At 53.6% G+C, this 24755-nt stretch overlaps 8 protein-coding genes across 8 annotated transcripts; 4 read left to right on the forward strand and 4 right to left on the reverse strand.

The window, feature by feature from the left end:
• Positions 1-860: 860 nt before the first annotated feature.
• On the forward strand, positions 861-5668 carry NCS54_00675200 (Hypothetical protein; the record flags this gene model as incomplete). Its single annotated transcript, XM_053152199.1, has 7 exons — positions 861-1614; positions 1669-2383; positions 2443-3013; positions 3065-3162; positions 3217-5238; positions 5292-5367; positions 5423-5668. The coding sequence occupies 7 exons, from the start codon at positions 861-863 to the stop codon at positions 5666-5668; spliced, it is 4482 nt and encodes a 1493-aa protein (XP_053008174.1).
• Positions 5669-6117: 449 nt separating this feature from the next.
• Positions 6118-9342, reverse strand: NCS54_00675300 (Hypothetical protein; the record flags this gene model as incomplete). Its single annotated transcript, XM_053152200.1, has 1 exon — positions 6118-9342. One exon carries the CDS (start codon positions 9340-9342, stop codon positions 6118-6120), a length of 3225 nt encoding a protein of 1074 aa, XP_053008175.1.
• A 5555-nt stretch (positions 9343-14897) lies between these two features.
• NCS54_00675400 (Hypothetical protein) lies at positions 14898-16017 on the forward strand (the record flags this gene model as incomplete). The annotated part of the gene is made up of 4 exons (XM_053152201.1): positions 14898-14981; positions 15063-15237; positions 15289-15515; positions 15568-16017. The coding sequence occupies 4 exons, from the start codon at positions 14898-14900 to the stop codon at positions 16015-16017; spliced, it is 936 nt and encodes a 311-aa protein (XP_053008176.1).
• Positions 16018-16514: 497 nt separating this feature from the next.
• Positions 16515-17773, reverse strand: NCS54_00675500 (Hypothetical protein; the record flags this gene model as incomplete). Its single annotated transcript, XM_053152202.1, has 3 exons — positions 17626-17773; positions 16711-17544; positions 16515-16654 (listed from the first exon to the last, which is right to left on the reverse strand). Exons 1-3 carry the CDS (start codon positions 17663-17665, stop codon positions 16515-16517), a joined length of 1014 nt encoding a protein of 337 aa, XP_053008177.1. The 5' UTR covers positions 17666-17773.
• A 211-nt stretch (positions 17774-17984) lies between these two features.
• NCS54_00675600 (Cytochrome c oxidase subunit 9, mitochondrial) lies at positions 17985-18485 on the forward strand (the record flags this gene model as incomplete). The annotated part of the gene is made up of 4 exons (XM_053152203.1): positions 17985-18008; positions 18123-18165; positions 18308-18338; positions 18398-18485. 4 exons carry the CDS (start codon positions 17985-17987, stop codon positions 18483-18485), a joined length of 186 nt encoding a protein of 61 aa, XP_053008178.1.
• Positions 18486-19210: 725 nt separating this feature from the next.
• On the reverse strand, positions 19211-19709 carry NCS54_00675700 (Hypothetical protein; the record flags this gene model as incomplete). Its single annotated transcript, XM_053152204.1, has 2 exons — positions 19211-19388; positions 19492-19709. 2 exons carry the CDS (start codon positions 19707-19709, stop codon positions 19211-19213), a joined length of 396 nt encoding a protein of 131 aa, XP_053008179.1.
• Positions 19710-19786: 77 nt separating this feature from the next.
• NCS54_00675800 (Hypothetical protein) lies at positions 19787-20891 on the forward strand (the record flags this gene model as incomplete). Its single annotated transcript, XM_053152205.1, has 2 exons — positions 19787-19846; positions 20199-20891. The coding sequence occupies 2 exons, from the start codon at positions 19787-19789 to the stop codon at positions 20889-20891; spliced, it is 753 nt and encodes a 250-aa protein (XP_053008180.1).
• A 1074-nt stretch (positions 20892-21965) lies between these two features.
• NCS54_00675900 (Hypothetical protein) lies at positions 21966-23412 on the reverse strand (the record flags this gene model as incomplete). The annotated part of the gene is made up of 2 exons (XM_053152206.1): positions 21966-22950; positions 23087-23412. The coding sequence occupies 2 exons, from the start codon at positions 23410-23412 to the stop codon at positions 21966-21968; spliced, it is 1311 nt and encodes a 436-aa protein (XP_053008181.1).
• Between the last annotated feature and the right edge of the window lie 1343 nt (positions 23413-24755).

Genomic DNA, 24755 nt, shown 5'->3' on the forward strand with positions numbered 1-24755 from the left:
GCCGGGAGGATAGAGCTCGAGGGTTGCTTGGTTGTAGTGGGGTTCGGAGCCCTGAGGGTGCCCACGTCTGACGAGGCAGGCCCGGGCCAGTCGCTGTCAGCTCCCCGCCATTCGATACATCAGAGAGGGCACAGGGGTGAGCTCATCCTCGCTCAAGGGTAGCTTTAGGGATGGAAGAACAATGATGATAATGTAGGGAAAAAAAGAGCTCTGTAGATGTATCTTGTTAACGAATATGAACACTTTGGTTTTTATATACAAATCACCACCTATATTAAACCAGCAGTATTCGAGGGCTGTCTGTTCTGTTTCCCCCTATGGCGTATGATTTATTCCTCGAACCGTGTGGCGGCAGAGCCTATGCTTTGGGCCGGGCTATCGCAGACTTGAACCCACTCAACTCCCGCCTCCAACCCGAGCAGTTTACTCACACACTGGCACAAGAAACGGTCTTGCTGCAGCTGTGCATTGGACTCTGGAGATCAAACCGATGAGAACCGCTTGCCAAAACTTTAAGCTCACACTGTTGTTCTAATATCTTTCCCCCCTACACCTTGTTTTGAGCGCTTGAGCAGCACCTGAGCAGCACCTCAAGGTCCACCGATCAAAAGCCCTTGCGTCACATCCTCTCCACCAACTGACCTTACTCTCGCACCCTTTCTTCAGCCTGATCTAAACTTGAAACCCCAGATCTTTGATCCTGCACGCCGCAAGGCAAAAGACCCCTTTGATCCTGATCGTCCCTACATTTCCCCTGCAACCTGTCATAAGATATTCGCACCAGAACATCCGTCCCAATTTTCCCTTGACTGGAACCTCCCACTCGCCACTCTTCCTCTTCTCCTTGGGCACCACCCATCATGGCTGGCGCAAAGAAGAAGAAGAAGCCCGCCGCTAACCCTGCCCGTGGCTTCGCGACCACCTCTATCGCTTCCAAGCCCAGGCCTGAACTCTCCGAGCCTGATTCGAAGCCCGCGAGCGCTGTTGCCAAGGGCCCAGGTGCCCCTCCATCGACGCAGAAAGATGCCCCACCATCATCGACTGCGACTCCTGGTGACGCGACTGCCAGCGCTGCTACTCAGGAAAAGCCGCTGAGCCCTGAAGAGTTTGAGAGGCAATTGGAGGAGTCCGAGCTTCAGCTTCTTGTTGAAAAACATGCTAGCAAAACAAAGAGGGATGCTCAGCGCCAGAGATCTCGACTGGATACGGACCGTCGCCTTCTCCGTGGCCAAGCGGACTCGGTGAATAGCTTCAAGTGGTTGCCCCAGGAGCTAATGGATCACATACTCGACTTGATTCAGGCTGAAAGTCGCTTTTCATCCTCGAGCCTAACCTCGTCTGAGAATGGCGGCGCTGGAAAGATGCCTCCCGAGGAAGACATGATCACTCGACTCTGGACATTGCAGCAAACGCTCTCCGCCGCCGAATTTCCCACTGAGCGTGTTCCGGCCGTGATACGTTACATACTGGACATCTCGCCAAATGTATCACCCACAAACAGAGACTCGATCTGGGGTCTTGAGGAAGCTCTGGATTGGCTGGCTCGGGAATGCCCCCTTGACGAGTTGCCCTCGTACGAGCCCAAGTCGAAACCCATCCCTAGAAGTACTACTGGTTTGTTTCTCGGCCCCTGAACCACCTGCCATATTCTGACTGAATCTGGCATAGATACTCCTCAGGAAAGCCCAGTTCCTACTCGATCAAGCACTCCTCGCCATTTTGAGCCAAAGAACGGCCGCAAGGGTAAAACTGCCGGTAAAGGTCGACCGGCTAAGGCCTCATCAGCGGCCAAGAAAATAGTTGTTACTTGCGATAGTGATATCGAACCTGACGAGCTTGTTCCGAAGTATCTGGAGACTAAAGCCAAGCTTCTAGAGTTCGAGCGTGGCTACCATCGGTCGGACAAATCGCAAGCTGGCGATGTTGACGAAGAGCTTGCTGTCGCAAAGCTTGAAGCAAAAATCAGAAAGATTGAGTCTGATGTGCTGTTTGACAAGTACGAAGCTGAGCAATTGTGGAAAGTTCAGAAAATCAACTTGGAGAAACAGCTTGCAGCCGCAAAGAAGGAGGCCGAGGCACAGGCTGAAACACAGACTGAAGATGCTTCAACACCGGAAGAACCAGCACCAGAAAAGTCGGATGAGGACGAAATCAACGACGAGGCGAACCGGATTGCTGCCGAGATCCTGGCTGAGGCGAACGAAGATGACGACGACATAGGAGGATTATTTGCCTCCTTACCCCAGAACGAAGTCGACGCCAGCACTGGAGAGAGCCGCACGGTTGTAAATTCAGCCGACGGATCCAAGATCGTGATCCGTGACTTTGGAAAGTGGACGGGAGTCAGTCCCAGGAGGACTTTGGAGGAGACCTGTCGCTCAAGGTAAAACCTCGCAAGATTTTTAATTTGAAGGCGAATACTTTGCTAATTGGGAAACACAGAGATGCGGCGGCGAAAGTCTCGTACACAATTGTATCGGATGCATCTTTTGCGAACCGTCACTCGTTGGATGTTTTCTGGACGAAAGCACAAGAACTGCCGTTCCCAGCTACCTCGTCCGACGTTGAGATCATTGCTGATCCCTTTCACTTCACCTTCACCATGACCGGCATTGCTACACCGGACTCGAAACAGTCTGAAGCTTACATCTCCGCGGCAGCCCTGTTCTATACTTTCAGTGGGAACCCCAAAGAAGAGAAAGTCGGCCTTAGGCTCCCACATGTGTGGAAAGATTTCTGGACTGAGCTTGCTGAAGCCAGGAAAGCTCAAGTCGATGAGCAAGACAGAGTCGTGGTAAAAGACTTGAGAGCATTGGTTCGCCAACGACACGATCAAGAGCTTGAAGACGGCGTTATAATCCAAGGAGCATTCAGGGGCAGGGGTAGCAAAACCCTCAACGACTCTGGTGATGATGCTGGACAAGATCGTTCAAGACAGAACGCTACTAACGGAGAGTACTACCAAAGAATCTGGACTGACAAGTCCAGTACCCGCAAATTCCAAATGATGCTGGTGAGTAAGGTGGCGAGCTTCTAATTCTAGCAGAAACTGACGGGCGTATAGCAATCCCGAATGCAGCTTCCCATGTGGCACTTCAGACAGCAAGTGCTGGATGCTGTCGATGGAAACCAGGTCGTGATTGTTTGTGGCGAGACTGGATGGTATGATACCCTTCCCTCATGGCTCTTAACTGGCATGGACTAACCATCATATAGTGGAAAGAGTACTCAGGTCCCATCTTTCTTGTTGGAGCATCAGCTGTCGCAGGGAAAGCCCTGTAAGGTGTACTGCACAGAGCCTCGACGTATTTCTGCAATCTCCCTTGCTCGCCGAGTGAGCGAAGAGCTTGGTGAAAACAGAAATGACCTTGGCACTAACCGGTCACTGGTTGGCTACTCGATTCGACTGGAGGCCAAAGCCTCGAAAGAAACGAGACTGGTGTATGCGACCACCGGTATCGTGATGCGAATGCTCGAAGGCTCAAATGACCTCCAAGAGGTAACGCATCTGGTGCTTGATGAAGTTCACGAGCGATCTATCGACAGCGACTTCCTCCTGATTGTTTTGAAAAAGCTTCTCAAGCGCCGGAAGGACTTGAAGGTTGTCCTGATGTCAGCCACGGTCGATGCTGAGCGTTTCTCGGCGTACCTAGACGGGGCGCCTGTTCTCAACGTTCCTGGACGAACGTTTCCAGTCCAGGTCCACTATCTCGAGGATGCTGTCGAACTTACTGGATATACGCCAGCAGACTCTCAACCGGACAAGATGGTCGATATTGACGACGATCTGGTTGAGAGCGAAGGCGAAAACCCAAAGAGTGATGTCTCGAAGAGCTTGACGGGATATTCGTCGAGAACACGATCGAGCTTGGCCCAACTCGACGAGTATCGCATCGAGTTTGACTTGATCGTTCAGCTGATAGCCCACATTGCAGTCGACGATGATCTCCAAAACTATAGCAAGGCTATCTTGGTATTCTTGCCAGGTATTGCAGAGATCCGTACGCTCAATGACATGCTTCTTGGAGATCCACGGTTCGCCAAAGACTGGCTCGTCTATCCCCTTCACTCCAGCATCGCTACAGAGGATCAAGAATCGGCATTCTTGATCCCACCTCCCGGCATACGTAAGATTGTTCTTGCCACCAACATTGCTGAGACAGGTATCACCATTCCCGATGTCACCTGCGTGATAGACACTGGCAAACATCGCGAGATGCGATTCGATGAGAGACGGCAACTGTCACGCCTTATCGATACATTCATCTCGCGGGCCAACGCCAAGCAAAGGCGTGGACGAGCCGGCCGAGTACAAGAGGGACTTTGCTTCCACATGTTTACCAAGTATCGCCATGACAACTTGATGAGCGATCAGCAGACCCCTGAAATGCTCCGCCTCTCTTTGCAAGACCTGGCGATTCGTGTTAAGATCTGTAAGATAGGAGGAATTGAGGAGACCCTAGGTGATGCCTTGGATCCTCCATCTGCCAAAAACATACGCCGCGCCATTGACGCTCTCGTGGACGTTCGTGCTTTGACGCAAGCTGAAGAACTGACACCGCTTGGACATCAACTAGCCAGGCTACCTTTGGATGTTTTCTTGGGAAAACTCATTCTACTCGGAGTCATCTTCAAGTGTCTGGATATGGCCATCACCGTTGCTGCTATACTCTCCTCCAAGTCGCCCTTCTCTGCACCGTTTGGCCAGAGAACACAGGCAGACAACGCACGCATGGCTTTCAGAAGAGGGGACTCGGATCTTCTCACCATTTACAACGCATATCTAGCGTGGAAGCGAGTGTGCCAGTCTGCTGGTGGCGGTGGAAAGGAGTTTCAATTCTGTCGAAAGAACTTTTTGAGCCAGCAGACTCTGGCCAATATAGAGGATCTCAAAGGACAGCTTCTCACATCTCTTGCAGACTCTGGGTTCCTCTTGCTCACGGAGGAAGAGAGGCGAACTCTTTCACGGGCTAGATTCTCTGGTGGCCGTGGACGGCGACACCAGCACTTTTTCGAGATCCCACGCAGAGTCAACCTCAACAGCGACAATGACGTGGTCTCGGCTTCTGTTATTGCATGGAGCTTCTATCCCAAAATTCTCGTGAGAGAAGCACCGGGGTCTAAGGGGTTGAGGAACATTGGTACGAACCAATCCATCAGCCTCCACCCGTCGTCTGTCAACCGAGGCCGCCTTGATCTCAGATGGTTGTCCTACTATCACATTATGCAGTCCAAGACGTAAGCTTTCAAATATGCATCTACTTGAGTGACGAGCTGACATTGAATCACAGGGTGTATCACGCCCACGAGGCTACTGCCGTGGAACCCTTCGCAATCGCCCTCTTGTGCGGCGATGTACGATGCGATGTAAGTCCCACTATTTCAGCTGATGCCCATGATCTAGTCCTAATGCCTCTGCTAGATGTATTCTGGAGTAATTGTCTTGGACGGAAATCGAGGTCGCTTCGTTGTCCCAGACTGGAAGACGATGCTCGTTATCAAAGTTCTCCGAACTCGCCTGCGCGAGGTTCTGACCCGGTCTTTCAAGCAGCCGGGCAAGCTGCCCACTGCCCAGCAGGAGAAGTGGCTCGACGTTTGGCAGAGAATCTTCACGCAGGATTTCGGGCAGGATAGATCGGCCGCAACTGGGTTGGCAGTCAAGGCGTGATTTTGAGTGGCTAGGTAGTATTTTGATGGATTTGACCACTTGTTTGTTGCATGCACGGGGTCAGACATAGAGGATATCACAGGTTTTCAAGGGAAAGGAAAGGAAAGGCTTGCTAAAATAGATACAATGCATTAGACGTTTTTGAAAGTATAATACTAGATAAAAGCGGTGCGCATATCGACCAATCTACCTGGTGTAACCTGAAATGGGCTTCATGTCTCGGCTTGCAGATGGATGGCGACGAAGCAATAACGCAACGATGTGATTAGAAGGCCCTCTCTTGGCCCTAGAGCTAGGTTGAGCGCCGGTACTTGCATTCAACAGCTGTACAGTGTACAATCCTCCCCCAATCCTTTGTCTTCCCCGAATCTCCTGGATATCTCATCTCATCGTAGTACAATACAATATGCTACATGATGTGGTGTCGAAAGCAGTTTTCGCCATACTGCTCAGGACTTGTTCTCGGTTTCCTTCTTCTCTGTCTCCTTTTCTTCCTTGCCACTCGCCAGGAACATGGCCTTGAAATCCGCATTGCTCTTCTTGGCACCCACCCCAGATTCCCCGTTGGTCTCCGCCCCGTTCTGGGCTGCCTTGGGGGCTGAGGGCTTGAAGCCAAGGCCACGGCGTGGGCCAGGCTTGCCTAGCACGGGTCGCCGCAAGGTAGTTGGCGGTGGCATGAAACCTGTAGACGTAGTGGCCTTGGGCTTTTGATCCTTGTTACCACTTCCATACACAATACGGTCTTGAACGTGCTCTGCCTTGGCTTGCCGGAGCTCCTCCACGGTGCCAGTTCGAAGTGGACGGCCCTCAAACTCCATGCTATTGAGTTGGAGGCTTGCTTTGCCAGCGGTGGCAACATCGGCAAACTCGATCTTGGCACCTCCGTTGGCGGGCAGGACGATCAACTTAACAATGGCTCCTAGAGGTTCGACAAGAGCCCGGATCCTCGCATCGTTGACAGTATCAGGGAGACCCATCAGAGCAACCGTCCGGGCCGAGATGTCAGCAGCAGTTGGCTTAACTCGAGCATCACTTCCTGCGTCTTCCATGGCAGCGTCTCCCTCCGCATCGCGAGATGAAGGTGCTGGTGAGCTTCTGGCGTTTTCAGCGACCATGGTCTTAGCTGCTGGCTTTACCTTTGACTCCTTGGAAAGCGAAACCTCAAGTATCTGGCTTCGGAACTTGGTATTGTTCATCTCGGCCACGGCCTTCTCTGCCTCCTCTTTTGTCTCAAAGTCGATAAAGGCGAATCCCTTGTTTTTACCTAATAGAGTCTGCGGAACCTTGACTCTCGTAACTTTGCCGTACTTGGAAAAGACCCCCTTGAGGTCTGCTTCGCTCGCGGTTCTATCCAGATTGCCAATGTAGACTTCTCGGCCTTCCGAGAGGGCGCCTTCGCGAGCCTTCTTGTGGTTGGGGTCGGAATACTTGGCAAGAAGCTTGTAACGGCCCTCGAGCAGCTTGCCCTCCTTTTTGACGGCGTTTGCAGATGCCTCTTGATCCCGGAACGAGATGTAGCAGAACCGACGATGGGAGTTGACCTTGAGGCTTGGCCATCGAATGCTTAGTATTTCTCCACAATCCTTGAACAGGTTGCGGATATACGCCTCATCGGCAACAGGAGGAAAGTTGGCAACGTAAACAGTCAGATCGTGTCCAGACTTAACAGTGAGTTGTGACTGGCCAAAGTATTTGCCATCTCGAAGCAGTGCAGATTGTGCCTCCTCAGGCGAGCTGAACTCGATGAGGGCCGTGGAGGAGTTGGTCTTCTCCTCGCGCACAAGAGCGGTGATGTTGTTGATGTGTCCATATTCCTTGAAGTACTGACGAACCTTGGTTTGGGTGACATCGCCAGGGAGGTTTGTTACGATAATGGTCGAATTCTCCCTGTCTCTCTTGGGCGCCTGTGATTGCTGTGTAGTCGCATCCTGTTCAGGCTGCTCTCTATCGGCATCGCTTTTTTGTCTTTTGCTGGCACTCTCAGGCTCCTCTGTGGCATCCGTATCGGTCTCCCGCTTTCGCTTTGAACCGCCTGGCGATTTAGCCTCCTGAGTCTCCTCTTCTGCCGCCGGGGCGTTGTAGTATGCAGCGTAGGCAGCTGTCTTCTCCTGCTCCTCACGTTCGCGACGCCTCTTCACCTCCTTTCCAGTCTTGTGCACCCGATCGGCCGCTTTTCGCAAAGAAAGAGGTTGTTCGTAGTCGTTACAATGCTGCATGTAAACCTCCAAGACCTTTTCAGGCCAGTCAATCGTCCTACGAGCAACAGCCCGAGCCAGAACTGCGGTTGCCAAAGTGGGTATTCGGAAACTGGCGCCGGCGGAGGAGGGGGTGGGACTCCGATTGTCCTGAGCACCAGAAGAGAAGATCAGCATCTCCCACATATAATACCTGAACCAAAAGTCGTGATTGTCGGCATGAATCTGCAATGCTGCAAGCTTGTTCCACTGTGCTCTGGCCTCGTCCACGGCACCCTTCTTCTCTGTGAGATACTGGATATAGATGCGTTCGAGTCGAAATTTGGGATCGCCTTGAAAGTCCTTGCCGTAGAGTCGCTGGCCAACAACCGAAACATCCTCGAGAGCAGCGCCGAGACCGACATCGGCAACGTCAACGGACTCGTCTGTAGCGGTAGCATCCATAGCAGTACGCTTAAGAAAGCCGCACCAAGCGACATACATCTCAATCATGCCCTCCATGCCATCTTTGAGTAGTTGATCCTCGCTCGTAGCGGCATGTTTGATGGATTCAACCTCACCAAACGGCAATCTTGCTTCCTCAGCACATAGAATGTAACGGTTCCAAAGAAGACCCGACCAGGGGCAATGCTGAACAGCCCTGCGGAGGACATCGAGGAGGTTTCCAGGGGATTGAAGGTCAGAGTTTGAAGACGAAAGGAACACGATGTACTCGTACCAGGTACTCTGGTCTGTGGCGAGAACACTGGTCAACGCACGGGCGTAGAGTCCACGGCAGAGGTCAATGCCAATTTCGGGGTTGTCGTTGCTGCGCTTGCTTTGGATCATTTCCCAGTCAAGATAAGTCGTCAACGCCTCCTTCTGAGCATCTACATCGCCAGCATTCACCGCGCGCTTCAGCTTGCTCTCGAAAGGATCGCGTGCAGAAATCAAGCGCTTCGTCTCCTGGGCATTGGTCGTAATGTCCTTCATGGAATCCTCCCAAGCGGAACGGTTGTACTCGGACAAAAAGGTCGAGAAATTCTGAGAGGTCTCGTCCCAGGTGAGGTGCGGGGTGAGCAGACGGTCGCGATACAGGTGGGTGATGCGCTTGATGCCCTCGGGGGTTCTCGTCTTAGCAAGAAGCTCCATCTCGAGTGATATCCAGCGGTCCCAGAGTAGGTGGCTGTCGCCGAGCCGGTATCGGATGGCCTCATATCCTTGCTGCCAAAGATCAAGAGCAGCTCCGAAGGAGAAGAGCTCGCGACCAAGAAGGCGCTCCTCGTCGGACCAGCCGGCGCCTGAAAGGGCCTGCGTCTCCTCCCACAGCGACCAGAAATAGTTACAGTAGGCTAGCCAGATGCGCAGGCTGCCAGGCTCAGCGCCGACGGCGCGCTTGTACAGTTCGACGACATTGACTCGCTGCTCGAGGTCGGAGGCGTTGCGTACGATCTCTTCGAGGTAGGCGAGCCAGTTATCTTCGCCTATCGGGTTGGCCATGTTTGTCGCGAGCGCAAGGCTGGGGGGCAGAGCGCATCACACGATGCTCAAGGCCTCTGATTGCGTATCGACGGTGCCTCAATAGCAACACATAGAATGTCAGCTAGGTAATGGGCGCGCAGACAGGGTGCAGTTGGTTTGCGGGCGCGAGTCGCGAGGCAAGGTAGAGCTGGCAGATAATGCGGTCGAAAACGTGACGTGTCGAGGCTATCGCGGAAAGAAAAGCGACTCCGATCTCAGGGTCTGAAGGAAGTCGAAGGTATAAAAAAAAAAGGTGGGGTATAGAATGAGAGGCTGAAATGAAAGGCTTGGGGGCTCCTTCTCTGATGGTGGCCTACCTACTCCCTTGACTCGATGGGAATGGAAGGTTTGAGGTTGGGAAAGAGGGCATGCACCAAGATTGATCAGCAGGCAACTGCGTGAACCTGAGAGCCAGTGTGTGCGTGCGCGCGTGGAGGTGGAAAAAAAGGTCACTCCCAATAATTCAGCACCTTCCACTGGGAACAAGGACAGGGATGCTCCTTCCCAGAAAGACGGGAAGCGAGGGTCATATGATGTAATGCCGAGCGACCACTTCAAAAGCTCAATGTCGTGGTACTTTTGCATCAATATTGGTTGGTTTGGAGGTGGTCACAGAGGATTGCTGTAATCTCAGGAGAATGGCATTTTTTGTGAAAATTTGGCCATTTCTGCTTCCATGACACCGCCCCCATCTGATAGGTCTTGACACAATACCTAGAGCCTTAGGTCTTACTCTTGTCTGGCCCGAAAACTACAATGTCTCTGTTCATCTCTTAACAGCTCCGGCTCCCCGGCCTGTGATGCTGTAGTACCGGTACATTTGCACGAGGGCCCGTTGGCTGGAAGCCGATCTTATCCCAGAAGACGCGGGTGGTTCAAGGGTCTAGACCTCAATTCGACTCAGACTCGCCCCGTCGAGCGTCCTGGACTCCTTTCAGGCTCGCTCCGATTGACTGCTTCTTCCGGTGACCCAGCCCACCGTTAATTCCGCGCCGTTATTCCCAGTGCACGGGCGACTCGGGGTCCCGGCCATGAGAATCTCCGTCGAGAGCCAGGAGGAGCACGCAACAAAACACCTGACGGCCTTGTTTCTGGCTCTGTTATCAAGGGCTGCTGGCTCTTGAAGAAGCAACCTTGGGGCATGGGGAAGTCCTCCCGATTGGATCCCGCATTGCTCAGCATCCAGACCGCACATCACCAATGCCAAGATGCCTGGGTGGTTGATCCCGCCCATCCGCGTATCAGCTCATGAGGGGCAGCCAACTAACTGTCTGGCAAATGTAGGCGCTGGACACACAAGCCAGATAAAAGCAATAACACATGGATGGCTCCTTCACTGATCTTGCCGAGGCGATCAGCCGTCTCAGTTTGAAGATTGGGCCTCAGTCGCCAACCCCCGCAGATACGGGCGGGAGGCTGGAGGGGGCAGAGAGATCTGGGGACGCAAGCGAGGGTTGTCGACAGCCACTCTCACGGCGTCGCATCGTCTCGGACTGTAGGTGGGCGTTTGTGAGGCGTCCAGTGAGAAGCGTTATCGGAAGAGGCGCGCCTACAATGAGGTCATTTCGTCGTCAAGGCGTCGAATAGCAAACGGCTACCCAGGGTCCATGGAAATTCTAGATTCTCTCCCTCTCCCGCTCAGAAATGTGTCGCAGCCTGCCATACTGATGGCGTTGTATACGAGCAAAACGAGGTCCGACTGGATGGGCTGTCAACTCTACATTTGATCGCAGGACCGGTGGTGATAACTGGAGGTCACTACTTAACTCGGGCCACTCTAATCCCGAAGCCCCGATTGGTGGCTACTGGAGCCGTGCAACTCAAAGCAACGACATGGAAGTTTTCTTAGAATAATTTGGCTCTTGACCTGGACGATCTATTAAACATGTCCTTGGCCGGTTTATCTGAACAGATGGATCTACTAGCTCAGGACTCGTTAAATGATGACAACAGCCCTGCGTAGCTCGCTCTTTGCAGCTTAAAAGCTTCGGCTAGGTAAGTACGCCAAGATCCGTAGCCTAGATTTACCAACAACCTGGCTTTCCACACCTTATTCGCAATAGCTGACCACGAGTGATAACAGACCAATCCTACCTCTTCCCGACAACCTGTGAAGGATAAAGCAGACTTCCATGTGCATCATTCCATCGTGATGGGACCTCGGATCGGCACCTCGTGTTCGAAATTCCCTTGCTGTAACCCAGGCTTCCGTAAAAGTCGCCCGTGAGTGAAAAGAGAATGACGAAAGCTTGGCAGCTTCGTATCTCTGCAGTCTCGACTACAGTACTCGAACTGGAGGTTCTTTGTTCTAACAAAGCAACTGTGTCGTATGCTTTAGCATCCGGTGATGGGTTGTATGGCGTCCGCCGATGTTCCCCTCAGAATGCCATTGGGAGCACGGACGGCCGTATTCACGATCGATGAACGGCACGAGGTAGCACTGTAAAAGCTTGGGTCGTAATCTCCTGTTCGCTGACCGCTTCTAGATGCGATGCGATATACGGATATTCGTCACGTACTTCTATTTAAAAAACGAAAGGATTATGGAGCGGTGCCGACTGACAACTGCTGATGCTGATGTTGACCGGCAGTGCCAAGGCTCCACGTCGTTTCAAGCCGGAAGCAGTTGCCAAGAGAGCAGATCTCCCAGCAGACGACTTTGAGTTGGCCACTTTCCACGACCACGAATTACTGCAGCGTGGAAACAAACATCACCAGGTTGAGGCCCACCAGGCCAGAAGGTTCGTCTAGCCGCGGCCTCACGAGGCCTCTTATTATTGATCAAGCCGCAAAGGTTGAAGCCGTTCAACGGCCAGGCTGGGCGCGAAGCCAGGGGGGAGGCCAACAGGCGCCGGGAACTGCATCCCATTCCTCCACCAGCATGCTATTGTTTCACGCTAAGGCAGGACAGTTCAGCGGCTGGCCTGGGCGTGAGTTCTGCAAAGATGAAACGAAGATGCAGAAGGGAATCGTCTTTGCTCATCCCAGCAGTTCGCACAGCTATTCTCTATAGCTTCAACAACGCTCCTCGTCTCACCCAAGTCTCGGCCTAGGTTTGGCATGGTCACATCGCCAAAGACTCGTAACGAGCTTCAACAATAGCCGTGGCGAGTCCGGGCGACAACGGGTGATGGATCCCTGATGCCGATCCGGATCCCTCCACATGCAAGCCATTGTCCCACAGTCGACAGGACCATTCAGATGGCGCAGTGGTGGTTTGGACGGCGCAAGGAGAGAAGGCACAAAGAAAAATTAGAACATCTGACCCCTGGCCGCTGCAAACATGACACACGCAGCGCGGCGTCTTGTCTCTCCGAGACGTGATTTGGCCTGACCGCCTGCGTCGCCATGGCCGTCCTTTGTCTGGTCTCCCCTGTGAGCTTCTGCGGCTGTATGCGATCCGTCAGACGACGTTCGTCAGAGAGCTGAATGAAGGAGATTGGGTGAGAGCTGCATTGAGATTTGACGCTCCACCGCGCGGCGACAAAGGAGTGCGGCTGTCGCCAAGGGCTGCCTCTCTGCCCGGCACGACACGACACCCCCAGCTCTGCCGGGTCTGGACAGGCTGCCGCTGCACACTGTCAGTATGCGCCATATTCCAGGTCTCCTCACAGTGCTTCTCCAGACGAGCGTTTGATGAGCGCGGCAGTGCAGAGGACCACTGGCTCCAAGCCAAGGCGATAGATCCTGGGCGGCTACGCTGGGGTTGATATTACCACTCTGGCTAGCCAGGGACTGGCATGCCCATCGTAATAATACCAGTCAGACTGGGCCTGTGTGGATTGCATAAATGGCGTCTTGCTGGAGCGTTTCGCCTGTGCAGCACGGTGGTCTCTGCTTGCTGCGCTACTGCTGCTGTCAGAGGGCATTGCCCTGGGTCCGATCCGTTCGTCTCACATGCACCGCTCGAGGAGCAAGCATCATGGTCAATGCAAGAGAGAGCATGAGTGGGTTCATAGTGCGCTGTTCGAGTTAATGGCACAAGACTAAAGCTTATCGCCATCTCCTAGGAGGCATTGTCGTTGCATGCGGCGAAGCACAAGAGAAAGATCTGGGAAACATCCGCTCCCATCCATCGGGAGCCAGATGAAACAAATGAGACCACCTGCTCCGGGAGACGGTGTTGGGCGGTAAACCCGACCTTTTTCGCTATTGTCCCTGTGCCTGGCTTAGCGGCCGCCGCCAGGGGAACTGTCCCATTGAACCCCGCCGCTAGCAGCGTCGTGCAGCTCTGAATGGAAGTTTTCTGTCGTGATGGTGGGCGCTGGTTGGCCCCCTTTTCCTCGTGTCGATGGATGTCAACGGCGCCAGCTGCTTTCGTGACGTCGGGGTCTGTTCTCTGACGGTTGCAGCAGGCCAGGGCCGTTATCCATGTCCATGGATGGAGGCCAGGGGAGGGAGGGGAGCCACAAGGCGCATTCACAAAACGCCTTTCATGGACGGAGATGGGCTGGGCCTCGTGTGCAGGCGCTTGAGCGATCAAATGTGCAATGCAAATGGATGTTTCTCTCCCCTGGAGCGGGACTTGAACAAGCTGGGCATCCATCCATCCATCGATGCATCGCCCATCATCCACATCCACATCCATTCAGCTGGGTCGCCCTTGTCTGGACGACGAGGTCCTGGCCCTTCCTTCGTTCATTCTTCAATCCTCTAGCTCCCACCCCACGACGACGACGCTTGCATTCTTGTTTACCTCAGTGTAATTTACCTGTTACACCCGCCTGACCCCCCGTTCTTTGCTTTCCGGGGCTCTAGCTCGTTTTTTCCCCATTCCATTCCTCGGGCACTTCATCTCATCTCTCTTTCTTCTCCCCCTCCCTTGGCCGTTGTCGTCACTCCCAAGACAAGTTCCCGTTGGAGCCCACCTTCTCTTCTTCTTCCGTTCTACAACAATCGAACGGTCTTCTTCTGCTTCCGCCCTCGTCTACTCTTTTCACGATCGCGTCTTCTTTCGGGGCTCTTTCACTCCTTCAAGTGTTCCACATCACTTCGTCTTTTCTCACCTTCCAGTCATTCATTCCATTCGACTCTTTACCGACCTATTCTTTCGCAGCTTTCCTCGTCTTTCCTTCGCTTCGTTCGACTTCTTTTTTGACTTTCTCGTGTGCTCGGCCGATTACACCACTGCGGCCGTATTCCTTCACACCAGCTGCAACCTCAGCTTCGTATTCAACCTCGGCATCCTGCATCTGATCCTCCATTGCTGCATCGGGTGCCACGTTAGACCACGTCCCCTTGTTACACTGTCGAGCTCTCGTTATCCCCTTCTACTTCAAGGACCTTGCTTCCGACGCACCTCCGCGAACCTACTGGGATCTGGCTGCGACCTCTACCGCCACTTTCCTCTTCTACTTGGAGTCGACATTACCGCTTCGTCGTGGTTGTAGTACCCATCACCACCTTCGTTGACGACATCTCGACCCGGACCTATCCACCGCTTCAGCGTCCGGCTTTGGTTGCGGTCCTTCCGACATTGTTCGCTCGCGACATTCCCAAGTAATGAGATATAGCCCTCATTACATACCGTCGAGATGCGCTTTTCTCTTTCAACCCTAGTGGCGCTGGGCGCCCTTCAGACACTCGGCGTTAACGCTCAGGATTCTACAGCCTGTATTGTGAGTTCTCAAAGCGCTACTGGTTATACACGACCAGCCTCTTGACCCGACCAAATCACGCATACTAATCATTTGGCGCAGACGAATTGTGTTGACACTCTGAAAGTACCAAATGCTGCTTATAACTGCCCAGATAACACGGCAACATGCATTTGCGCATCCACTGAATTTGCCAAAGGCATGGCTGAGTGCGCCAGACCATGTGGTGTCCAAGACACCGACATTACTGGCAACTTGGCCAGTGGATTCTGTGCGGGTAAGCTCATGTATTATCAGCTATTGCCTAGCAACAACTGACATGTCCAAGGCCTACCGCTAGTCAACCTCCCTGCGGCTACCGGTGCTAGCAGTGAAGCCTCTTCCGCCCCAGCGACTACATCTGAGGCTGCTGCTTCGACTAGTGAAGCAGTTGCTACCACTACTGAGGCTGCTTCATCCTCGGCCGCGCCAACCTCATCAGCCGCACCTGAAGAGACGACCTCTTCTGCCGCTGAGTCTGCCCCTGCTTCGACTTCCGCTGAAGCCGAGTCTACCGTAAGGAGCCGAGTTTGCTATGATAACAGGATCAAACTAATATGGTTGATAGACTACTGAGGCTGCTTCTGCCACGGACTCTGCTTCTGCTTCCGCTTCTACTTCCGCCTCCGCCTCAGCTACCGACAAGGCCTCGACAACCGAGGGAGCTGCCGGTGCCGGTGCTACTTCTGATTCTTCCGATGAAGACGACAAGGATGAAGAGTCGTCTGGATCTGGTGGATTGTCCAAGTCGGCGCAAATTGGCATTGGGGTTGGAGTTACTGCTGGCGTCCTTGCACTCCTCGGTATCGCGTTGTGCTTCCTCTGGCGACGACGAAACCAGCGAAACAACCTGCCACGTGGAAACACGGCAATCTCCCACCCAATGCCTGCCGGTGGTGCCAACTACAACTCGGCCGATCAAGGATCCATCGTTGAGAAGAATGGCTATGACCTTGAGATGATGTCCCACCGCTACGAGGACATGCTTCCTCGACAAAAGCCGCGAACCATGGTGTGAGAATAGGAGGTTCAGAAATTTGGTCTGAAATCGCGGAAACCACTTAGCACTCATGACACTTTGATGCGTTATTTTTGATACCCAGCAAGGGACTGGTCATGATACGGAAACCAACGAGTCCTGATCGTGAGACTACAACCTTGGTCTGATCAGCGCAACCGTATAAAATTCTTGTTTGGCAAGTTTTCTCAGGGGATACTTGCTTCCTGACTATCTTCTTCAAATTAAATGGCGTTGAACCGGGTTGTTCAAGGATCGGATACCATCACTTTATCTTTGGGAGCGGGAATTGAAGAAAAATGCTATCCAAATGTTTAAACTTTGAGCCATTTGAGCCTGCTCGGATGCAGTTTGATATCAACAAGTGTACATCCCATTCATTGTACATATCTATCGTATCTTACACGTTTTTATGAGAGACTGCATGAAAGGCTCGGTAGCCGAGACCTCGGTTTTCCATGGATCTCCTTAGCATCCAGCTACTGAGCGTAGTCTGTCTACCAGGCATAGTATGGCCGTTGTCCGTATACTGGTCGTGATGGCAGATGTACCCAAGGCCCCTTGCGCTGCTCCTTGGCAGTGCGCTCCTCATGTTGTCGTATCCTCGTCTTCTCCTCCTTGAGCAAAACCGTGAAGCCTAGAGAGTCAGTCAGCATAAATTTGAGATGGTATTTTCGGAATTGGGCAATGTACTTGTGCTCGGGTGTCTGATAATTCCCATTCGTCCTCGACCCTTGTAGTCAATTCGCTTTCCTCGCCAAGGACCCCGGCCAACCCACGACTGAGCAATGTAGATGCTCGTGGGGTCCTCAACCTCGAGCCACTTGCCCTTCTGCGTCTGAATCTTGCACGGCTTGGCAAGGGTCTCGCCGTTGACCTTGCCGAGTCCCATGCCGCGCTGGGCAATGGCCAGGTCGCGAGCCTCCTCGAGGTAGTACCGGACCTCGGCCGCAAACTTCTTCTTGGACCACTTCATCTGCAGGATTGCCTCGTCGATGGGCTTGCCGGCGATCTGGCGGGCCAGCATGGTGAGTTTCTTGACGCTGGTGGCCATGAACTCGCTCTTGTGCAGGAGCTCCCGCTCGTTCATCCTGATTCGCTCCTCCTTTGACAGCCGGCCGTTGTTCTGCACCATCTTGATCACCTTCTTGCGCTGCCAGCGGATACGGCTCCTCGGGTCAGGGTCCACGATCAAGGCCATGTTCTCCTTCGTCTTTTGCTCGACCTCGGCGCCTCCCGGGGCGGCCTCGGGGCGGCCCTTGGAGGGAGCCTCAATCTCGTCTTGGAAGATGTTGTCCTCGACGCCGCTGTACATGCTTTTCTCGAGGAACTGTTCACGGCTCTTGGGGTCGTCGAGCTGCGAGGTCACGGGGTCCGCGGTGGAGGAGGAAGCGGCGTCCTTGTTCTTGGGCTTACCCCATCCCTTGAAGATGTTGGCGGCCCATTTGTGTCGTCGCTGCACCGAAGGTCCGACGCCGACTGACCAGAGGGGGGTAGGTGTGCTTGATACAGGGTTCGCGGACCTGGCTATATAGATTGAAGCTTGTGGTTAGCTGGATTATCAAGGCCAATTGACCCCATTGAGGGCAAGATAAGTAAGATCCGTACCTGAAACCGCCAGCCGCCGGGTGGCTAGTCGGAGACTCATGGTCGCAGAAGCTGTCGATATCTGCAAACCAACAAGTCCCTTGGTCGCTCTCACGGGTTTTGTCGAGTCGAGCGGCGTTTGATGGGCGAGATTCTTTTCCGCAAACGCCATTGGCCGGGGTTCAGCCGAAGAGAAACGAAGAGGCATTCCCGGGTGCTTGCTTTGGTAGGTTCACGTGACTCGGGTGCTTAGCGCGATTAACATCAGCCCATCCTCGGAATCAACTTGCAACCTCTCGACCACATCGAAACTCCCGCCAATCCGCCCCAAACTCTCCCCTCCGCCGCCCGAACAGCTTCGCAAATCCACCTCAGTCACAATGGCCGTCCGACCCATCACCGGTGTACGTTTTCCTCGACCCAATGGCTGGGTATCGCGCGCCGCGGCGCTACCCGGGCCAGAGGAGCCGAATCGACCCCCCCGGTTGGTAGAGCTTTTCGTGGACTGACTGTCATAGATGCTCCGACGAAACCTCGTCCTGGACCTCAGCATCGCCCTCGGTACGTCGAATTACCCCGCCCCTCGGTCGAATTGGATCAATTGCGAATTGTTTTTGGGAAAGAGGAGGAACGATCGGAGGGCGCTGACAATTCGCGTGATGTGGTTGGTGGGGAGCAACTGGGCTGACTAGCATCGTCACAGGCACTGGCTTCGTCATGGCCAACTTCTTCTGGTAAGAACACCACGAACGACGGACGATTGACACGGACGGGACTGACCACGACGACGCAGGTACGGCTTCCACGTGCCCCGAACCAACGCCCGCGACAACTTCTACATCAAGCGCGAGGAGGAGCGGGCCGCTCAGAAGGACAACTAGAGAAAAGCGAACTAGGGCATCTGAAGGGGGCAATAAGTATGGTGTGCACTTAGACCGAGGAGGAAACAGCCTCGTCAACGTTTTCCGTTTGTCGTGTAGCTGGGTAGAGAGCAGCAGCAGAATACCAAGGCTTCATCTTAAACGGTCGCCGGACAATCTGTAGCTATAGGCAAGGGCAACCGAGTCGACATGTGCTTTGATTTATTTGATGTGCCATTGACGTGTGAGGGGGGATGTTTGTTACACTGCGTAGACTGGGCATGCTCTCATGCATCTCGACGAACCTCAGGCCATACAAGGTCCCTCCATCCTCGGCTCATCCAAAATTGTTCAGCGATCCAACCCTTGAGTAACCAAAAGCCTGGCTAGCTGAACGGTGATCAATCCATAGCTTCCTATATGTACCAGGAGCTTGTCCATAGAGTGGTAATGTTCGAGGGTGACCAGGTCGTCCCGGCAATGCGTCATTCAATGGGTTACCCATGACTCAATACTTGCGGTTTATGCGACAACTCGCATGATACCAAGACTTATCCGTAGATAAATCACCTCTCTCCCTCTGCTCAATTGCAAGCGTGTCGGGAACCATGGTTGTATCGTATCGTCCTGGAGGTTGGTGAGATGTCGTGACGGAGCCTACCGGTTCGCACGACATACCACCAGACTCGCCAATGAAACAGCGGCTGATGAGCTCAATGATAATAAATACCCATAGATGAAATTCACTACCGAGCTGAGTCGGGCGAATGCCAACTCGACGACCATTGGTAATGTTGTGGAGGCGTCTTGTCCTTGCCGTCCTTCTTGTCGTCATTTTTCTGACTGGCGCTGCCGGCGTCTGGATAATCTCTCCCCTCCCACGCCGTCGTCTCAACCATGAATGCTCCCTTTCGATCCTTGCATCTATCGCAATCAACAAGTCAGAAAACCCCGGCATCACTCAAAAGCACGAGCTCGACACCACAGCACGTGAAGCCAGTCAGCAGCAGCGGGGCAAAAGACTCACTTCCGGAATAGTCGATCGACGGCATAGCACTGCACAGGGCTATCCCACTTGACGGGCTCCTTGATCTCGCACTTGTACTGCAGCATCTCGAGGAGCTCGCATCCGGTGAGGTCGACGTTGCGCACGCCGCTCTCCAGCTTGCGCTTGCGGCCCTTGAGGTCGGTCTGGACACGCTCGGGCAGCTCAGAGGCGTGGAAGACCTGGCAAGGGTAGCCCATCTTGAGACGAGCTCTAGCCGGCAGTTGATAATCAGACGATCGTCCTCTCTTACGAGGTATCTTTGGCCTCTCTTAAGATGGAGGCAGTAACCGGGGCGCGGCTGTTGGGTGAGGTTGAAGAGGCGAGTCTGGAAGAGGTGAGTTAAAGAACTTGAAGGTTGGCGGGCCTGAGCTCTTTGCCCTTTTTGGATATCCACGTCCAACCCCAACATATCATCAACACGCTTCACAATCATTCATCTAGTATCATGCTCAAATATTTTCTTTCTTTCGTTCATTTCATACCTACACCATTTCTCTCATTCAATCTATACTAGCCAGGAAGGCACCTTGGAGCCACGCATGTACACAAGTTGCCTCAAGAGTTTGCTTTATCACATCCAGCTTGAGTACACGCAAGACTGATGGCCGACATACATTTGCGCTGATGCTTTTACTTCCAACATTTACTCTCGCACCATGAATACAAGATGCTAAAATACCTGCTAGATACTCCATGCCCTGCGTTCAACACTTGCCGTGGACCCAGCACTACCAGGCACTCGGCCTCGGACTCAACCTCAATCTCATGTTCAAAAACTCACGCATATACAACCACTTGACGAAATCGCCGCCCGTCACTTCCAAGCCACAAAAGCTGCTGGTATTAGTATCTCTGGCCGCCATCTGCCGCTCCTCTACAAACTGATATCCACCCTAATCGGCCCTCCTCACTCCTACGCCGTCCTTGTCATCGATCTTGAGGGTCGCTTTGATGCCACTCGCCTCACCGGCTCCCCGTCTCACGCACGACATGTTTACGTACAACGGCTGACTCGAGGTACCCAAGAACAGCTGCGAGCTCTGGTAGCCGAAGCCGAGGGCGTCCTACTGTACAGCGACACAGCGCAGGCCAGCGCCGGGCGCGAGTGGTGGGGTACCGTGGTCGTGGGAGGACATGGCGCCGGAGACGTCACTGCGAGCTGGAAAGGCTGGCTACGGGTCGATCGCGAGAATGTCCGCGGCTTTACACTTGGCATCAGCGCCGAGGAGGCCCTGGAGCAGAGGGGCCAGAGGCAAGGTGTCGTCGAGGCGGCTGGCTGGGCGGCAACTTCGCAGTGGGGAGGCTTCACTTTCAAAGAGGAGGGCGGTGATGTGAGCGCAAGCCAGGGCGCAGAGACGGCTGAGGGCGGCGGGGAGTGAGTCTATACAATGTGCAATTACATACGAGTAAGCTGCCACAGCCTGCCTGCTCCTCCTCCAGGGCTGACGTAGGGGTTCATGCTGTACTGGGTAAGCCGCCGAAGTTACCAGGTGGATAATGTCGAGGCAGCCCGTACAGATAAGGACTCCTTGTAGTGGAGACGGGGTGGTCAACTGGGGAGCATGAAGGAGGGAGAACCCATCACCTCTCGAAGTTGCAGGTATATCCTTGGCCTTGCATACAGCTTCACATCCCCGGACGCCAGCTTGTACTACCTTTTGAAGCACAATTGTGGATTTCGATCTGCATGGATTGTGTCAGGGATAAATGCGGTATTATGAGGACAGTGTCAAGAGGCCAGTATGAGTAAATGATCGAGTTGACATGGCAAGTATTGGCGTTTCCAGGTGAGGGACTTTTGGGACGGTGTTTGATGAGCTGTGTGGGCTTTTTAGATAATATGACAAGTAATGAGAATGAGAAAGGGAGGATTAGGTCGCACAGATCAACTCATACGCTGTCGACTTGATCGTCGATAGATCTTGTTCAACTTCTCGAGTCTGCTCTGGAACTGGGAGCATTCGAGGGCAACGTTAGAGGAAACTGCATGAGACTTGGCGACTTGAAAAAAATTCACAATCATGAACCAGTAATTGAAGTAAGAAGCTTCTGCTTTTTTTGTTCTATCTTTTTTGCTGTATTCTATCTGATTGATGTGATGCTCATCAGGGTATAAGAGGGTGGGTTGTGCATCATGAGAAGCTAGCTTAAAAAGGCCCAAAAGGAAAAGCCTCACAAATCTAGAAAAACATAGCAATCTATCTCGGACGATGTGTCTATGCTTCTTCTGTTCAAAAAGTCTTTGCAAAGACTTGATAGTGAATTTGCGCGCGTCGCTGATGCCTCTGCAGAGTGTCGTGAATGCAGATGGCTGTGCGGATCAAAAAAAGAAAGCGTCATTTCGCACGGCTTTGACAAAGGAAAATTTCCGAACCCCAAAAACGCAACTGTAAAGATGTCCCAAACTGTGGAAAGATGTTGAAGAAGATATGCTCTTGAAAAGCAGCGGCGGCTTAGATGGTGATGCCGTCCATGTCCACGGCGATCTCAGTGGCGCCAGTGGCCTCAGCCAGGAGGTTGGACTTGATAGAAGCGCCCATAGCCTTCTTCTTCTCCATCTCACGCTTGATACCGTGGTTCACGGCGTCAAGGACGTTGTCGACGGTGACGCGAGGCTTGTAGGCAGGCTCGGTACCCTCCTCGTAGACACCAGTTTTGACGAGGATGCTGTACCAGTCGTTGTCGGCCTTCTCGTTGACAGCGTTGGTGCCGCGGATGTCACTCTCGGGGGTGTCACCGACAAAGTAGACAGTCTCGGGAGGAGCAACGAGGCCGTGCTCGTTGTTTCGCCACTGGCCCATCAGGCGGGAAGCAAACTCAAAGGTCGAAACCTGGGGCTTGCCAAAGGCGTGGGTGTGCAGGAGGCCGTTGCCGCCAGTGAGGTCCTTGAAGGTGACCTCGAACATGCGGCGGAGGGCGCCCATGCCGAGACGGACGTGCTCGTGAGCGGCGGACCAGACAACGTCATTGTGGGAGAAGTAGAAGGGGGGGCCCTCGTCGAAGGTCTCGCTGCGGGTTCCGAGACGGCCACCCTTGGACATGGCGAGATCAAGCATGATCTGGATATCGCCAGCCCAGTCGCGAGAGTCGGCAAAGACAAAGACGGCGTCGATGACAACATCGTCAAAGTCACGCTCACGGGAGTTGGCATGCTCCTCAGGGGTGAGCTTGCGGAAGGGGGTGGTAGCAGAGTTGTGCTTGATGATGTCGCCAGGGGTGACAACGTCCTTGAAGCCGTAGCCCTCGGCAACATGACGGCACTTCTCGCCCTCACCACCGACGACGAGGACAGTGCCGTACTTCTCAGCCATCTCCCGCATGGGGGTGTGGCCGCAGATGAACTGGCCGGGCTTGATATCGCACTTGAGCTGGCCAGAGAGGTCGCCGCATCGCTCCTCTTCAGTCTTGCCACCACCGTTGGTGAGGAAGATGTGAGGTCTGTCAAGAGTACATTAGTGTCTAGTTCAACACCCAGGAAAAAAGTCACGATCTTGTTTATGTGGACCACCGACCCAGAAAAAATCCGGGGTTGGTGGATCGTGGCTTTGGCAGGGGCAGGGGAATGGCGACTTACACTTGAATACCGTACTCGTTCTCGCCGTTCAGGACCTTCATGGCCTGAATAGCCTCGGGGATAGCTCGTCCGCCACGAACGAGGACGCCATCAATGTCAAAGGCGAACACGAAGGAGTCGGCCACGGGCTTGTCGACAGGAGGGGAAAGGGGAGAGGCGAGAGTTCCGAGGCTCGCGATGCTGTCGCTGGAGCTGGAGGAGGCAAGCTCGGGAGAGCTGGGGATGGAATCGGGAGACTCGAGGGGAGAGTCGATCTCCTGCTTTGCAGCGAGGACCTCTTGAGCCGCGAGGGACTCCTTGAAGAACTGAGTCTGTTGTGAAGACATTTTGGGTGTAAAGGTGATGTTGGTAAGTCCTGCTCAGGCACGCGCTCAGAAGAACGCAGAGAGATTGTGAGTTATATGTGTAAACAGAGAAAGATCAAGCAATGACTCGGCGGTCGAGCTATTGTGTCTGATGGCGGATATGGAATCTGGGGATGAGATGGAGAATGATGGATTCTACCGTCAAGAACGGTGGGAGAAATCTGGGGTTTTATAGATTTAACTTCGACCACAAGAGTTGCTGATGAGACTCCTGAGGGTACATCAAGAAGGGACAGATAATGTGGATATCCAATCCGTCATGTCATCTTGATTGCCTGCTTGGCCTCGGTTCTGTTGACATCTCGGCGATGGGCCGCGGATACGTACATGCCTTGGTCGCTAAGGTTTTGGGCATCATCTCCAATCCGAGTCATTGATGGAACCGTGGCGAGCCATATTTTTCTCCCCTTATCCACAATTCGGGTTCCACTGAAAAGATTGTGAATGTACTGTACTGTAGTAAAACTCTCGGGGTATGAGGTAAGGGATGGGTTATTGTGGATAGTGCTCCATGGAGTGGATGGACGGTTCCAATGTGCGTGCGTCAATCCATGGTTGAAGCCTTTCCTTCCTTCCTTCCTTCCTCCCACTAGCCGTGATGGCGGTGTCGTTTGCGGGCTGGGCGATTAAGGTACCTGCCACATGGTCATGCCCCAGTAGTTGGTACTCGCCATCCACACGTTGCATCACCAATGACTCTCGTACCGGCTACCTCGCTCTCTCAAAACATTCCGTCCCTCTCGGCGGCACGGGCGGCCCATTATTTTCACAAACGCCGTCGCCGCACTAGCCAACCTCATCAGCAACCCTCAGAAACGTACCCCCTGGACGTCATGGCCAGGAACCCAGGTGTTTGGAACGCCCGTTTTCGACGGCTTACTGGGTGTAAATGGCGCAGCCTGACTGTGATGCGAGCAGAGCTGGGCGAGAAGCGAGTTGAGGCCGCACGGCAGGACAACAAAGCACAGGTCAGAGGTTTGCGACACGATACGTACTCACAGACAGGGGATTACTGATGGGATCATCGCCCATGCTGACTCTCGGGTTCCTTGAATCGCATCTCGAGAGATACGGAACGGTACTGTACCGTCTTCTAAGGGCAACGATATTCAAAGACTAGGTGTGGACCCTGAGGCTCTCGAGCTGACGAACTCTCCAATCAGTGCGGCTGTTTCAGCCATCTCTCAGTCTAGGACGCACAGTCCAGGGCAATCCTTCAGGGGACCTAGGGGACCTCACACAAGGGGGCTTGCAGGAGGCTTGCTGCCGTGGCTTTCTCAAGGGACCTCAGGTTTGCTGGGCGC

Source organism: Fusarium falciforme, chromosome 5 (genome assembly GCF_026873545.1).
Source record: "Fusarium falciforme chromosome 5, complete sequence".
Classification (NCBI taxonomy): domain Eukaryota; kingdom Fungi; phylum Ascomycota; class Sordariomycetes; order Hypocreales; family Nectriaceae; genus Fusarium; species Fusarium falciforme.